The 16,567-nt window shown below is 45.9% G+C and overlaps 1 protein-coding gene across 3 annotated transcripts in view; it reads left to right on the top strand.

Moving 5' to 3' along the window:
• The first annotated feature begins 12,119 nt into the window (after positions 1 to 12,119).
• SEC23IP (SEC23 interacting protein) overlaps positions 12,120 to 16,567 on the top strand; it is a 49,163-nt gene continuing 44,715 nt past the window's right edge. For all 3 annotated transcript variants that reach the window (XM_030806273.1, XM_003255034.4, XM_030806279.1), the window contains exon 1: positions 12,120 to 12,455. In XM_030806273.1, coding sequence (XP_030662133.1) covers positions 12,290 to 12,455 — 166 coding nt within the window. In that variant the 5' untranslated portion in view covers positions 12,120 to 12,289. The remainder of the gene's footprint in view (positions 12,456 to 16,567) is intronic.

Here is a 16,567-nt window from a genome sequence, read left to right as displayed (position 1 = left end):
GGGGTAGGCAAAAAATAGGGAAGATGGCACTCATTGACCAAGTCACAACGTTTCTGGTCTAATTGCTGCAGAGGTTGTGGGTCGGAGTTTTATTGTTAACTATAGTCTGACTGCTGGGCACAGTGGCTCATGCATGTAATCCCAGCACTTTGGGAGTCCAAGGTGGGCGAATTGCTTGAACCCAGGAGTTTGAGACCAGCCTGGGCAATGTGGTGAAACCTCGTCTCTAACAATAATACAAAAATTAGTTGGTGTGTGCCTGTAGTCCCAGCTACTTGGGGGTGAGGTGGGAGGATCACTTGAACCCAGGAGGTTGAGGCTGCAGTGAGCCGTAATTGTGCTGCTGCACTTCAGCTTGGGTGACAGATCGAGACCCTGTCTAAAAAAATAAAAATTAAATATAATCTGACCATTGTCTGTTTGTATATGCAGTTCTCTTAGAAATATTGTGCAAGCCATGTATATAATTTAAAAGTTGTCAGCAGTCATACTTTAAAAAGTAAAAATAAATAGGTAAATTATTTTTAATTTTTTTATTTTTTGAGATGGAGTCTCACTCCATTGCCCAGGCTGGAATGCAGTGGTGTGATCTTAGCTCACTGCAACCTCCACCTCCTGGGTTCAAGCGATTCTCCTGCCTCAGCCTCCTGAGTAGCTGGGATTACAGGCACGTGCTACCATGCCTGGCTAATTTTTGTATTTTTAGCAGAGGCGGGGTGATTCGCCCATCTTGGCCTCCCAAAGTGTTGGGATTACAGGCATTAGCCACCATGCCCAGCCATAAATTAGTTTTAGTAGTATGTTTAACCCAGCATGTCAAAAATAATACAATTTGAAAAAAGAATCAATACAAATATTATTAATAAGATATTTTACTTTGTTTCCTGAAGTCTTTGAAATTCTGTTACGTATTTTATACTTATAGCACTTCTCACTTCAGATAGTCATATTTCTAGTGCTCACTAGACACGGGTGGCTAGAGGCGACCAGATTGGACAGCACAAGAGATGTTAGAACTTTACAGGACTGGGAATGCCAATCAATTCAATATTCAAATCACAGGAGGTAAAATTTTTGCTGAAAACTATTTTCAAGGGTCCTTTGAGACTTCTTGGGTAATCAGAAGAATCCAGCCTTATAGCAAAGTTCAAATCAAGGATGGTCCTCTCCTACTGGAGCCTATTTCAAATCACTTCAAGTTAACCCCCAGTTAGGCTGAAAAATGAGCTTGAATCAGATAAGGAAGTAAAGAATTCGGAACTGACTGGAAATATAATACCAGGAGCAGGGCCTGAAAAAGCCAGCAACTGTCCAACATAGGGAGATCTTATCTCTACAAAAATTAAAATAAAATAAATGAGCCAGGCATGGTGGCACAGGCCTGTGGTCCAGCTACTCAGGAGGTGGAGGTGAAAGGATCACTTGGGTCTGGGAGGTTGAGGCTGCAGTGAGCTGTGATCACGCCACTGTGCTGCAGCCTGGGTGACAGAGCAAGATCCTGTTTCAGAAAAAAAGGAAGAAAAAAAGAAAAAAGCTAGGAACTTGTACAGGCCTCAAAAGCAAGTCTTAGGCCTCAAACTTTTACTAGCAAGAAATGGACTGCCAAAGAGAGACAGACATGCTTCCTGATGCCACTTTTTTTTTTTTTTTTTTTTTTTGAGATGGAGTCTTGCTCTGTCGCCCAGGCTGGAGTGCAGTGGCATGATCTCAGCTCACTGCAACCTCTGCCTGCCAGGTTCAAGCGATTCTCCTGCCTCAGCCATGAGTAGCTGGGACTACAGGTATGCGCCACCACACCTAGCTAATTTTTGTATTTTTAGTAGAGATGGGGTTTCACCATGTTGGCCAGGCTGGTCTTGAACTCCTGACCTCAAATGATCTGTTCACCTTGGCTTCCCAAAGTGTTGGATTACAGGTGTGAGTCACCATGCCTGGCCCTGATGCCACTTAAAAAAATTTCTTTTTGAGACAGGGTCTCACTCTGTCATCCAGGCTGGAGTGCAGTGGTGCAATCACAGCTCACAGCAGCTTCAACCTCCTGGGCCCAAGTGATCCTCCTGCTTCAGTCTCCAGAGTATCTGGGACCACAGGCATGCACTACCATGCCTGGTTATCTTATTTTATTTTCTTTGAGTAGAGACAGGGTCTTGCCATGTTGCCCAGGCTGGTCTTGAACGCCTGGGCTCAAGTGATCCTCCTGTCTCGACCTCCCAAAGTACTGAGATTACAGGCATGAACCACTGCACCTGACCCCCTAATGCCACTTTAGATATGGCCAAGGAAGATCATGGATCAGGAGACATCTCCCTGTGTTAGTCTGCTTTTTGTGTCACTATAAATACCTGAGGTTGGGTCATTTATGAAGAAAAGAGGTTTAATTGGCTCACGGTTCTGCAGGCTGTACAGGAAGCATGGTGCTGGCATCTGCTTCTGTTGAGGGCCTTAGGAAGCTCACAATCGGCCGGGTGCGGTGGCTCACGCCTGTAATCCTAGCACTTCAGGAGGCTGAGGCAGGCGGATCACAAGGTCAGGAGATCCAGACCATCTTGCCTAACACGGTGAAACCCCATCTCTACTAAAAATACAAAAAAAAATTAGCCGGGCGTGGTGGCGGGCACCTGTAGTCCCAGCTACTCGGGAGGCTGAGGCAGGAGAATGGCGTGAAGCCCAGAGGTGGAGCTTGCAGTGAGCTGAGATGGCACCACTGCACTCCAGCCTGGGCAACAGAGTAAGACTCTGTCTCAAAAAAAAAAAAAAAAAAAAAGGAAGAAAAAAGGAAGCTCACAATCATGGCAGAAGGTGAAGAGGGGGCAGGTGCATCACACTGCAAAAGTAAGAGCAAGAGAGAGAGGGGTGCAGGTACCATACTCCTTTATTTTATTTATTTATTTATTTTTTTTGAGACAGTCTCGCTCTGTTGCCCAGGCTGGAGTGCAGCAGGCGATCTCGGCTCACCGCAAGCTCCACCTCCCGGGTTCATGCCATTCTTCTGCCTCAGCCTCCCGAGTAGCTGGGACTACAGGCTCCCACCACTATGCCCGGCTAATGTTTTTGTATTTTTAGTAGAGATGGGGTTTCACCATGTTAGCCATGATGGTTGCGATCTCCTGACCTCGTGATCCACCCGCCTCAGCCTCCCAAAGTGCTCGAATTACAGCCATACTCTTTTAAATGACTGGATCTTGCCTGAGTGTAGAATGAAAACTCATTATTGTGAGGACAGCACCAAAGTGCAAGACATCCATGAGGGATCTGAGCCCCCGTCCCAAACACCTTCCACCAGGCTCCACCTCCAATATTGGGAATCACATTTCAACATGAGATTTGGAGTGGACAAACACCTAAACCATAGTACTCCCAGAGGGCAAAGCCAGTGCCTCAGAGAACTGTAGACTGAGGAGTTATTTCCAGGGGGCCAGGGAGTTATTAACATACCAGAGGCAGCTGGACAAACCATGATAATTTTCCACTCTCAGAGCAGGGAGCATTTCCAATTCATGCCTATCAGGATTCAATCATTTCTATGAAAGTGATTGCTATGTTTTCCATTTCTCCTTTTTTCCAGTGGGGGCTTGATGGAAGTTACATTGTTCTTGCTCCACTATTGGCTCTTGGGCATCTTAAAGCCATGGTTCACTAGACTATAAAGAGCCACATTTGGACACAGTCAAAAGGGCTGAGCTACACTCAAAGATCCTGGACTTTTAAGTTGGATATAGGTGGTTGCCTACCTTGGAAAGGGACATAGACATATGTTCTATGTCTGGGAAGGGTGGGAATTTGCTAGCCAGAAGGGCAGACTGTGGTGGCAATTGTCATTTGCCCACCAAATCTTCTTTGTCCACAGTTATATGTAGTTAGAATGTGGTTACCAGGTGGGGACTGTATTTACCAGCTCTTTGTGCACCTAGACATGCCTTTTGTGGAAGTTCTCATCAATGGAATGTGAACAGAAAGGATGCAACTTCTGCCCCACTTGTTAAGATGAAATATTTGTCCCTCAACTGCTTTGACCATTCCTGCTAACTTGGATGGAAACAACTAGAGCAGCCTTGGCAGCCCTATGCTGAGGACAGAAAGCTGGTCACCAACATGTACTCTTATGTGAGTGAGGGCTGAGCTTCTATCTTGTTTGAGTCATTGCATTTTTGGGTCTTTTTGTTAAAGTAGCTTACTGTCCCCTACTATACCTTGGAGAAGTTACTTTAGAAAGCTTGGAATTATAAACCCTTCCTCTGCTACTTGAAGATGTAAATCTTTTACTGCACCAATCAGCATTGTGTAAAAATACATCAATCAACACTCTGTGTCTAGCTAAAGGATTGTAAATGCACCAATCAGCACTCTGTAAAATGGACTAATCAGTGCTCTGTAAAATGGACCAATCAGTGCTCTGTAAAATGGAGCAATCAGCAGGACATAGGCAGGGACAAATAAGTGCATAAAAGCTGGCTACCCCTAGCCAGCAGTGGCAACCCGCTTGGGTCCCCTTCCACACTGTGGAAGCTTTGTTCTTTTGCTCTTCACAATAAATCTTGCTGCTGCTCACTCTTTGGGTCCATGCCACCTTTAAGAGCTGTAACACCATAAAGGTCTGCAGCTTCATTCTTGAAGTCAGCGAGACCAAGAACCCACTGGAAGGAACCAACTCCAGACAAATCTTGGTGACCACGAAGGGACTATCGCCAAGCAGTGAGTAACATCGGACCCCTTTTGCTTGCTATTCTTTCTTATTTTTCCTTAGAATTTGGGGGCTAAATACTGGGCACCTGTTGGCCAGTTAAACTAGCATGGCTGCTGGACTAAAGAAATGGGTGTCAGGCTTTCTGGGAAAGGGCTCTCTAACAACCCCCAACTCTTTGGAATTGGGAGTGTTGTTTTGCCTGGAACCAGCTTCCACTTTTCCTGTACTTCTGGGCTGAACCAAGGGTTGACAGACAGGAAAGCCATTCAGCTCCAGGGTCCCAACAAAAAGTTGGTTGACCCTGTAGCCATGAGCGGAACTCTCAAAGTCACGTCGCCCAAGTGAGACTTGCCCATCTATCCTATCTACCCTGACCCTTGCCTCCTGGGTCCTAACGCCTGTCAGACAAACTTCCTCTTGCCTCTCTTCTCCGAGGCTAGTCCTGCTTCTAAAAACCACTCCCTGTCTCTGGTGCTTTTCTAGTTTCTCCTATAAGAATGATTTCTACTATAAACTTCAGGACTCTGTTCCCTTCCTTAGGCACCTGGGCTCACCAAAGAGAAAGACACAATTTTTGCCCAAAGCCCCATCAGGTGAGGAGAGCAACTATCCTTTTAGGATCCATCCTCAAACAAGCAGGCCTAACAAAGGCTATTCCTGAAGCTAGGATATGGGGAGCCTCAGAAATGATATCCTTCCTATTCATATAATGAGAAGTGAGGACAAAAGTCACTCTTCCAACCCTGGAGATCCCTTCCCTTCCCCAGGGTATGGCCCTCCACTTCAGTTTTGGGGCATAACACCTTTATAGGACAGGGGTAAGTTCCCAATACTAACAGGAGAACGCTTAGGACTCTAATTTTCGAGAATGCATCGGTAAGGGCCACTAAATCCAACCTTCCTTGGTCCTCTTTGTGGTCTAAGAGGAAAATTGGGGTTTCTGCTGCTGCGTCGGTGATCTGATCTGCGTCTATTCTGATCAGCAGGGTCCAGGGACCGTTGCGGGTTCTTGGGCAAGATGGGTTTCTGCTGCGTCAGTGAGCGCAACTATTCTGATCAGCAGGGTCCAGGGACCATTGCAGGTTCTTGGGCAAGAGGAGGAAAACAAACAAACCAAAACTGAGGGTGGTTTTTTCTTTCAGATGGGAAACACTCAGGCACCAACAGCCTCACCCTTGAAATGCATCCTAAGCCACTGGGACCAATTTGACCCGCAAACCCTGAAAAAGAAGTGGCTCATTTTCTTCTGCACTATGGCCTGGCCCCAATGTTCTCTCTCTGATGGGGAAAAATGGCCACCTGAGGGAAGTATAAATTACAATACTATCATGCAGCTTGACCTTTTCTGTAAGAGGAAAGGCAAATGGAGTGAAATACCTTATGTCTAAGCTTTCTTTTCATTGAAGGAGAATCCACAACTATGCAAAGCTTGCAATTTACATTCCACAAGAGGACCTCTCAGCTTACCCCATATCCTAGCCTCCCTATAGCTCCCGGATAAGCCTCCTCTAATCTCCCCCACCCAGAAGGAAACAAGCAAAGAAATCTCCAAGGGACCACAAAACACCCTGGACTATTGGTTATGTCTCCTTCAAGCTGTAGGGGGAGGGAAGTTTGGCCCAACCCGGGTACATGTCCCCTTCTCCCTCTCTGATTTAAAGCAGATCAAGGCAGACCTGGGAAAGTTTTCAGATAATCCTGATAGGTATATAGATGTCCTACAGGGTCTAGGGCAAACCTTCGATCTCACTTGGAGAGATGTCATGCTATTGTTAGATCAAACCCTGGCCTTTAATGAAAAGAATGTGGCTTTAGCTGCAGCCTGAGAGTTTGGAGATACCTGGAAAGGGACAAATTCCCTACCGATCAGCAAGCTGTCCCCAGTATGGATCCCCACTGGGACCTCAACTCAGATCACAGGGACTGAAGTCACAAACATCTGTTGACCTGTATTCTGGAAGGACTAAGGAGAATTAGGAAAAAGCCCATGAATTATTCAATGATGTCCACCATAACTCAGGGAAAGGAAGAAAATCATCCTGCCTTCCTCGAGTGGCTATGGGAGGCCTTAAGAAAATATACTCCCCTGTCACCCGACTCACTCGAGGGTCAATTGATCCTAAAAAAGAAGTTTATTACCCAATCAGCCGCAGATATCAGCAGAAAGCTCCAAAACCGAGCCCTGGTCCCTGAACAAAATCTGGAGGTAGTATTAAACCTGGCAACCTCGGTGTTCTATACTAGGGACCAAGAGGAACAGGCCAAAAAGGAAAAGCGAGATCAGAGAAACACTGCAGCCTTAGTCATGGCCCTCAAACAAACAAACCTTGGTGGTTCAGAAAGGACAGAAAATGGAGCAGGCCAATCATCTGGTACGGCTTGTTATCAGTGTGGTTTGCAAGGATACCTTAGAAAAGATTGTCCAACAAGAAACAAGCTGCCCCCTTGCCCATGTCCACTATGCCGAGGCAATCACTGGAAGGTGACTGCCCCAGAGGACAAAGTTTCTCTGGGCCAGAAGCCCCCAAACAGATGATCCAACAACAGGACTGAGGGTGCCCGGGGCAAGCGCCAGCTCATGTCATCACCCTCACTGAGCCCCGGGTACGTTTTACCATTGAGGGCCGGGAAATTGACTTCCTCCTGGACACCGGTGCGGCTTTCTCTGTGTTAATCTCCTGTCCTGGACAGCGTGCTCAAGGTCCGTTACCATCCAAGGAGTCCTGGGACAGCCTGTAACCAAGTATTTTTCCCACCTCCTCAGTTGTAATTGGGAGACTTTGCTCTAAACATGCCTTTCTTGTTATGCCTGAAAGTCCCACACCCTTATTAGGGAGGGACATATTGGCCAAAGCTGGAGCTATTATCTACATCAATATGGGGAACAATTTACCCATTTATTGCCCCCTGCTTGAGGAGGGAGGTCAACCCTGAAATCTGGGCATTGGAAAGACAATTCGGAAGGGCAAAAAATGCCTGCCTAGTCCAAATCAGGCTAAAAGACCCCATCACTTTTCCTTATCAAAGGCAATATCCCTTAAGGCCTAAAGCTCATAAAGGATTACAGGATATTGTTAGACATTTAAAAGCTCAAGGTTTATCAAGAAAATGCAGTAGTCCCTGCAACATCCCAATTCTAGGAGTATGAAAACCGAACGGTCAGTGGAGACTAGTGCTTAGGTCTTAGACTCATCAATGAGGCAGTAATTCCTCTATATCTAGTGGTACCCAACCCCTATACCCTGCTCTCTCAAATACCAGAGGAAGCAGAATGGTTCACTGTTCTGGACCTCAAGGATACCTTCTTCTGTATTCCCCTGCACTCTGACTCCCAGTTTCTCTTTGCCTTTCTTTTTGCATTCTCCCAGAGGATGGAGAACCAATCAAGCATGACTGCCAACAAATTATAGTCCAGAGTTATGCCGCCCGAGAGGATCTCTCAGAAGTCCCCTTAGCTAATCCTGACCTTAAGCTATATACTGATGGAAGTTCATTTGTGGAGAATGGGATACAAAGAGCAGGTTATGCCATAGTTAATCATGTAACGATACTTGAAAGTAAGCCTCTTCCCCCAGGGACCAGCACCCAGTTAGCAGAACTAGTGGCACTTACCTGAGCCTTAGAAAGGGAAAAAGAATAAATGTGTATACAGATAGCAATTATACTTATCTAATCCTACATGCCCATGCTGCAATATGGAAAGAAAGGGAGTTACTAACCTCTGGGGGAACCCCCACTAAATACCACAAGGAAATCATGGAGTTGTTGCACGCAGTGCAAAAACCCATGGAGGTGGCAGTCTTACACTGCCGAAGCCATCAAAAAGGGGAAGGAGAGGGGAGAACATCAGCATAAGCGGCTGGCAGAAGCAGGGAAAGACTAGCAGAGAGAAGGGAAGAAAGAGAGAGACAGAAAGTCAGAGAGAGAGAGAGGAAGAGACAGAGACAAAGAAGGAGTCAAAGTGAGAAAGAGAAAGAAAGTCAAAGAGAAAGAGAGAAAGACAGAGAAGTAGTAAAGAAAAAACAGTGTACCCTATTCCTTTAAAAGCCAGAGTAAATTTAAAACCTATAATTGATAATTGAAGGTCTTCTGCGTGACCCTATAACACTCCAACACCACCTGGTTGTCAGTGTAAGCAAGGGCATAGCCAGAAAGCACTGAGGCCACTGACAACCCATAGCCTTCCTATCAAAAATCCTTAACCCAGCAGGTTTCCTAACAGGGGATCTAAAACTTAATTACCATACAAAGGTCCAACCAGATCTAGGAGGAACTCCCTTCAGGACAGGACGATGGATGGTTCCTCCCCAGCGATTAAGGGAGAAAGACACAATGAGTATTCAGTAAGTGATATGGAAACTCTTGTAGAAGCAGAGTTAGGAAAATTGCCTAATAATTGGTCTGCTCAAACGTGCTCCAGCTATCTGCACTCAGCCAAACCTTAAAGTACTCACAGAATCAGGAAGAAGCCATCTATACCAATTCTAAGTTAATATGGACTGAACGAGGTCTTATTAATGCAAAGACTAATTGAAATCCCAAACTTATAAGGTTTTCAACAAAAGTAAAGTTTGCTAAAAGTTAACAGTGTAACATATATTATCCTACTACCACACACTCTCAAAGGATTTCTCAGACAATTTGCAAGAAATAACAAAATCTATCCTTATTCTACAATCCCAAAGACTGTTTGGCAGCAGTGACCCTCCAAAACCACCGAAGCCTAGACCTCCTCACTGCTGAGAAAGGAAGACTTTGCACCTTCTTAGGGGAAGAGTGTTACTTTTACACTAACCAGTCAGGGATAGTATAAGATGCCGCCCGGCATTTACAGGAAAAGGCTTCTGAAATCAGAGAATGCCTTTCAAACTCTATTAACCTCCGGAGTTGGGTGATATGGCTTTTCCCCTTTCTAGGTCCCGTGACAGCCGTCTTGCTATTACTCACCTTTGGGCCCTGTATTTTTAACCTCCTTGTCAAATTTGTTTCCTCTAGGATCGAGGCCATCAAGCTATAGATGGTCTTACAACTGGAACCCCAATGAGCTCAACTAACAACTTCTACTGAGGACCCCGGACCAACCCACTTGCCCTTTGACTGGCCTAAAGAGTTCCCCTCTGGAGGACACTACAACTGCAGGGCTCCTTCTTCACCCCTATCCAGCAGGAAGTAGCTGGAGTGGTCATCACCCAATTCCCAACAGCTCTTGGGGTGTCCTCTTTAGACAGGGGATTGAGAGGTGAAGCCAGCTGGACTTCCTGGGTCGAGTGGGGACTTGGAGAACTTTTCTGTCTAGCTAGAGGATTGTAAATGCACCAATTAGTGCTCTGTGTCTAGCTGGAGGATTGTAAATGCACCAATCAGCACTCTGTAAAATGGACCAATAAGCACTCTGTAAAATGGAAAAATTAGCGCCCTGTAAAATGGACCAAGCAGCAGGACATGGGCAGGGACAAACAAGGGAATAAAAGCTGGCCACCCCCAGCCAGCAGCAGCAACCTGCTTGGGTTCCCTTCTACACCATGGAAGCTTTGTTCTTTCGTTCTTCACAATAAATCTTGCTGCTGCTCACTCTTTGGGTCTGTGACACCTTGAAGAGCTGTAACACCCACCACAAAGGTCTGCGGCTTCATTTTTGAAGTCAGTGAGGCCAAGAACCCACCGGAAGGAACAAACTTCAGACACATGACCACTGAGAACTGTCTTCTCAAGGACCTGGCGGTTTGTCTCTTGAATTGCAAGCCTTCAAGGAGGTGGTTCTCATTCTCATTCCCAGTCCCTGTGGCTACCTTGCTCTCTTACACCACTGCTTGTCATGAAGACAGAAGAATTATGTGTCTCCTCTGGATAAGCATGGATTAACACACCTAGACAGCCTAGTTGTAGGACGAACCACCCCTTCACACTCCTCAGCACCTTTCCCTTAGCACATCACAGCCTCTAAAAAGCCTCCAAATTTTTGTTTCAGCAAAGTTGCATTCAGTTCATGCTGGACCCACTTCCCTACTGCAATAGTTTTCATTAAATAAAATCTAACTTACTGCTTTAATGAGTGTCCCACTTAAAAAATTTTTGACAGTAAGCACACAAAATTGTTACTGAATTAATAAACTTAGGTTCTACATATATGTAAACAGCTGGGGAGAGTTTCATTATTTTGAGTGTTCTTTTGGGATCTCCTCTCCCAAACTCCAAGAAGCTGAAATATTGCTTAAGTTATATTTTCCTTCAAAATCTCTAACTATGAAAGTTGACAATTATGTCCAAGTTATCCACAGTACCTCCTGGATTGAAGTAAGTCAGCTTACTGTGGATATAGAAAGCTATCTAAAATGTCAGATCTCTAATTTCAATGCCCTGATTTTTTTTTTTTAAGGAGACAGGGTCTTGCTGCACAGTGAGTGGCAAGATCAGGGTTAATTTGACCTCAAGCAATCTTCCCGCCTCAGCCTCCTGAGTAGCTGGGAATATAGGTGCCATGCCACCACGCCCGGCTAATTTTTGTATTTTTAGTAGAGACGGGGTTTCGCCATGTTGGCCAGGTTGGTCTCAACCTCCTGGGCTCAAGCTATTCTCCCGCTCTGCCTCACAAAGTGCTGGGATTGCAGGCCTGCACCATGGTGTCCGGTTTGATTTCTCTTTTAAATATTTTTTTTGGCCGGGCGTGGTAGTTCATGCCTATAATCCCAGCACTTCGGGAGGCCAAGGTGGGTGGATCACGAGGTCAGGAGATTGAGACCATCCTGGCCAACACGGTGAAACACCGTCTTTATCAAAAACACAAAAAATTAGCCAGGCGTGGTGGCGTGCGCCTGTAGTCCCAGCTACTAGGGAGGCTGAGGCAGGCGAATCGCTTGAACCTGGGAGGTGGAGATTGCAATGAGCCGAGATTGCACCACTGCACTCCAGCCTGGGCGACAGAGCAGACTCGTCTCAAAACAAAAAACAAAACCAACCAAAAAACAAAATCAAACGAAAAACACAAAACAACAAAAATAAAACGAAATATTTTTTTCTATGGATTAAACACTTAAAAAATGTTTTACCGCTTCTATTTCTGGGTCAACGACAATGTTCAGTTCCGTCCAGAAAGACACGTGGGTTTTGGAGAGGGTGTTTGGTTCGGCTTTGCACGCGAATTCCCATTCCCGCACAATCCTCTTCCTCCCTTCCTCCTTCGGATAGCGTCCAGCAGGATTCCGCTGTTCTTCCAAAATCTTTGTCAGGAGAGTCATCCTGACGGTACTTTTAGGAAGCCCATAGATATCCGCCACAATCTGTGACTTTCAGGGTCAATTGCGTGTCAATTCGCACGTCCATCCAGAGCCTGCGGGGACCACGCCCCCATCCTCTCTCCCGGCCTCCGCCCCAGCCCTCCTCAGCCTCCGAGGGTGTCACGTGCTAGACATGGGCGTGAAGACAGTGTCGCCATGTTGATTTCTGGCGGCGCCGGCTGGGGAAGGGAGAGGGCGGCTGACTAGCTACCCGTAGTTTCGGCTCCTGTGCGCAAGTGCGGAAGTGCGCTGGCCGGGAGAGTGATCGGTTTCCGGTCAGTGGTGCGGTACTGGGTACCCGGAGACGTGTATCGGACGGTGGGCAGCAGCCATGGCCGAGAGAAAACCTAACGGTGGCGGCAGCGGCGGCGCCTCCACTTCCTCGTCGGGCACTAACTTACTTTTCTCCTCCTCGGCCACGGAGTTCAGCTTCAATGTCCCCTTCATCCCAGTCACCCAGGCCTCCGCTTCTCCGGCCTCCCTGCTCTTGCCCGGAGGTAATAAGGGGAGGGCGGCCCCGTGTGTGGTGGGACGCGGGCGGAGGACGTGCAACCGCAAGGGTCAGACGGGAGGTTTCCTTCTGCCTTGAGCTACCCTCTGGATAGCTTGCCAGGATCATTAGTGGCCAGGTTTGAGTGGGTTGGGGGCTTTGGTATCTTGGAGGTGGCAGGTGATGAGACTTGCTCTTCATTGCAGAAACCCACTTGTTCCGAGTTGTCCAGAGTGCTGGACATTAATTCGTACCCTGGCATTCCTCAAATCTTTGCTGAATACCCGTTGTTGGTATGCCAGGTGCTGGCAGGGAATTCAAATAAATTAAACAATGGCCCTCTCCTAGGGTACAGTAGTCTATCTCCCACTAGGAGACTCCTAGGATACGGTAAGATACCTCCTAGGATGGACTGTGCCTCTCTCCTAGGATACGGTACACTGTCTCCTACTAGGAGGTTGTTGTGATACAGTAGGATATCTTCTAGGTTACAGTAAGATATCTTGTAAAATGGACTGTGCCCCCTCTTCTAGGAGAACCTGTAATATTTGTGAAGTAGACATATAAAAGCCTGTAAATATTTGTGAAGTAGACATATAAAATGCATCTCTTTTTTTTTTTTTTTTTTTTTTTTTTTTTGAGACGGCGTCTTCTTCTGTCGCCTAGGCTGGAATGCAGTGGCGCGATCTCGGCTCACTGCAGCCTCCACCTTCCGGGTTCAAGTGATTCTCCTGCCTCAGCCTCCCGAGTAGCTGGGACTACAGGCGTGTGCCACCATGCCTGGCTAAGTTTTGTATTTATAATAGAGACGGGGTTCCATCATGTTGGCCAGGATGGTCTCAATCTCCTGACCTCAAGTGATCCGCCTGCCTTGGCCTCCCAAACTGCTGGGATTACAGGTGTGAGCGCTCGACCCATTCTTCATCTTTCAAGACAATACACTTCTTCCAAGAAGCTTTTTCTTGTTCTCTTAGGCCCCCACTCCTATGTGCACTCCTAGCTGTTTTTTCATATTTGTGTTATTGTCCAGGGAGATTGGTTTTTGATGATTATGTAGCATCGCCCAGAGCATGGTGTTTAAGAGCACAGACTGTCTGTATTCCAGTCCTTGCCTGCCAGTAACTTGCTGTGTGACTGTAGGCATTTTACTTTACCTCTCTGTGCTTAAGTTTCTATATACGTGTAGCCTCACAGAATTGTAATTAGAAATGCTTTAATTTTTGCAAAGCGCTAAGTATACTGCCTGCCAGACAGTGTGATTTAATGTTTGTGAAATAAACACACCTGCCTCTCCATTTGGACTGCAGTCTTCTTCAGCAGCTGTGACCTAATTGCCTTTTTATTTCCAGGATCTTGTTTAGGGCCTAGTACATAGATCCTCTTTGGATGCTGAGTTTCCAGTGAATAATTTATTATTGTTTGAAGGACTAAAGACAGTTTCATGGAGAAGCAAAGACAGGCACACTGGGAAGAGCTGTACATGAAGGTTCCCCTGCCCGTGTGTCATGTTTCTTCTTGATGCTTGTCACTACCTGACATATACACATTTGTTTATTCCACTGCACTAGGATGTAAGACCATGAAAGCAAAAACTTAGTTTTATTCACGATTATATTCCCACTGCCTAGAATGGTGTGTGGTATTTAGTAGACCGATTATTCAGTAGATGTGTTTTGAATGAGTGAAAGGATGGGAGTCAAAATGATGTCTCATTTTGACCTATGGTTGAAAGGTTAGGTGTTGCTGTCTTTGGTGAAGAACCAGCATGGTTGGAGCAGAATGCTGTGGGAGGATGCAGGAATAAATAAGGCTGTACTTGGGGTTTTCTAATTATCCTCTGCACCATTAAAGTTGTTTGGTTATATCCGTCTTCCTTACTATGTAGTATTTGGTTTGTGTGTGTCACTGTGAATTCATGCCAAACATTTTCATTGTTAAGTCTAGTATAGCTACACCTGTCTTTAATGCTTTTGTTTCTTGGAGACAGTCTCTGTGTGTGTGTGTGTGTGTGTATGTGTGTGAATATTAATAGTTTTTAGAACTAAAATTCATCTCTAAAAATCTCAGAAACCCATTCAGAGAATTTCCAGAGACAAAAGAAGAACCCGTCTCCTTGGAAGCAACAGTTAATCATATAAGTGAAAGAGAGACACAGGAAGCAATTTCATACATTCAGCAGACATGGAAGGCCTGGCACAGTGGCTCACGCCTGTAATCCCAGCACATTGGGAGGCTGAGGTGGGTGGATCACCTGAGGTCAGGAGTTCAAGACCAGCCTGGCCAACATGGCGAAACCCCATCTCAACTAAAAATACAAAAGTTAGTTGGATGTGGTGGTGGGCGCCTGTAATGCCAGCTACTTGGGAGGCTGAGGCACGAGAATCGTTTGAGGAGGAGGTTGCAGTGAGCTGAGGTCATGTCACTGCACACTCCACCCTGGGCGACAGAGTGAGACTCCGTCTCGAAAACAAAAACCAGACATGGATTGAGCAGTTTCTATTTGCCAGGCACTGTTCCAGAACCTGGGAGACACAGAAGAGCAGACAGCCCTGCCCTCAGTGACTGCACAGTATGTGTGTATACACACACACCCACCTATGTAAGCAATTGTGATACAGGTTTAGAACAGTTAGAAAGAGGGATTGATAGATGGCTATGAATGCTATGGGTCCCAGGCTGGCTGAGCGGGGGAATGGATGTCCCTTAGGCCTTCAGGGCCTCTTAGGGGAGGTGATTCTTGAGCTGAGTGTTGAAGGATACATAGAAGTGAAGGAATCTGGAGAGACAGGCATATGTGAAGTCTGAAGGTGTGAGAAAATCTGCAGATTTGGGAGGAGTTAGTGGTTGGTGGAATGGGACAGGGATGGATCTCATCCCTTTCTCCTGTCCCTTCACCTTTGTCTCCTCTCCCCTGTGTCCTCTGCCCCCAGTAGATCACTTTGACCAGAGTGTTTGCAGTGGAGTGGCCTCAGTGATCTATGGGCCACATATGCCATACTCAGGAGGAGTTTGTAGTTCATCTTGTGGGGTGTTGGGGAGCCTTTGAAGGATTTTCAACAAGGCAGTGAAATTAGACGTGTGTTTGAGAAAGACTGGAGTTTTCTCTAGTTACACTGGAGTAAGGTTGACTGTAGCAAGAGGATTCAGTTGGGAGGCATAGTGAGAGGCTGGCAGTGGCTATGGCAGTCTAGCCCGAGTCAGCCACGTTGGGTGTGAGGAGCAGGGAGCAGATGTGCGAGATGTGTAGACTATACACAGTTGTAGAGACTCACAGAAGACCAGAGTGTCAGCTTTGTCTGTCAGCACAGAGGCCCATTTTTGTTTAGTTTTAGACCGAAGACTGAGCTCTGTACCTGGCACAGAATGCATCCTGAGTAAATATTTCTTGAATAAATATTTGAATGATTAAATGAAGGGTTTGAGAGAGAGGGAGGAGTCTCAGACTTGAGGTTTCTGGTTTGAATGTCTGAATGGATGTTGGCAAACATCTGTGGAGATAGTGAAATACGGAAAAGGGAGCACGGAGGTGGGTAGTTAAGATAAACTCCGTTTTAGGCTTACTAAGCGTGAGGTATATGTGGCTGAATCTGCCAAAAACATTGAGGAAGTAGTTGGAAAACAAGTTCTAGAACACTTGAGAATTGTCTGGGTTTATGATAGAGTTGGGAGTGTCACAAATATACAAGTGCCTATTAAAGTTGTGGCTTTAGATGACATGTGTCCAAATGAAATGAGAAAGTGCCCCTGAGGTGAGGGTTGCAGTATGTGGAGAGCATTTCATTTGTAGTTGATGCTAATCAGAAAAAAAATTTCTCGGACTAAACTAAAGAAAAAAGAAGTTTTTCTAAAGGATGAAAGATACCACTGAGTTTTTTTTTTTTTTTTTTTTTTAATGCTTTTAATTGTTGGGAATGAACTAAGAAATACAGAGAAGTCCAATTGAGGGTCACTGACCTGAAAAGAGGGGTGGGAGCTGGAAATATATCAGAGAAGTGGAATGATACAAGCAGACACAAGGCCTTGTGTAGCAAGGGGTATTTTATTTTTAGTTACAAAGAAACTATCAAGAGGAGTATTTTGAATGGTGGAGTATTTTAGTTAAACTGATGTGTGTGAATT

This window comes from Nomascus leucogenys, chromosome 3 (genome assembly GCF_006542625.1).
Source record: "Nomascus leucogenys isolate Asia chromosome 3, Asia_NLE_v1, whole genome shotgun sequence".
NCBI classification, from domain to species: domain Eukaryota; kingdom Metazoa; phylum Chordata; class Mammalia; order Primates; family Hylobatidae; genus Nomascus; species Nomascus leucogenys.
Note: the sequence above shows the minus strand (reverse complement) of the source record. Positions and strands in the feature narration are given on the sequence as shown.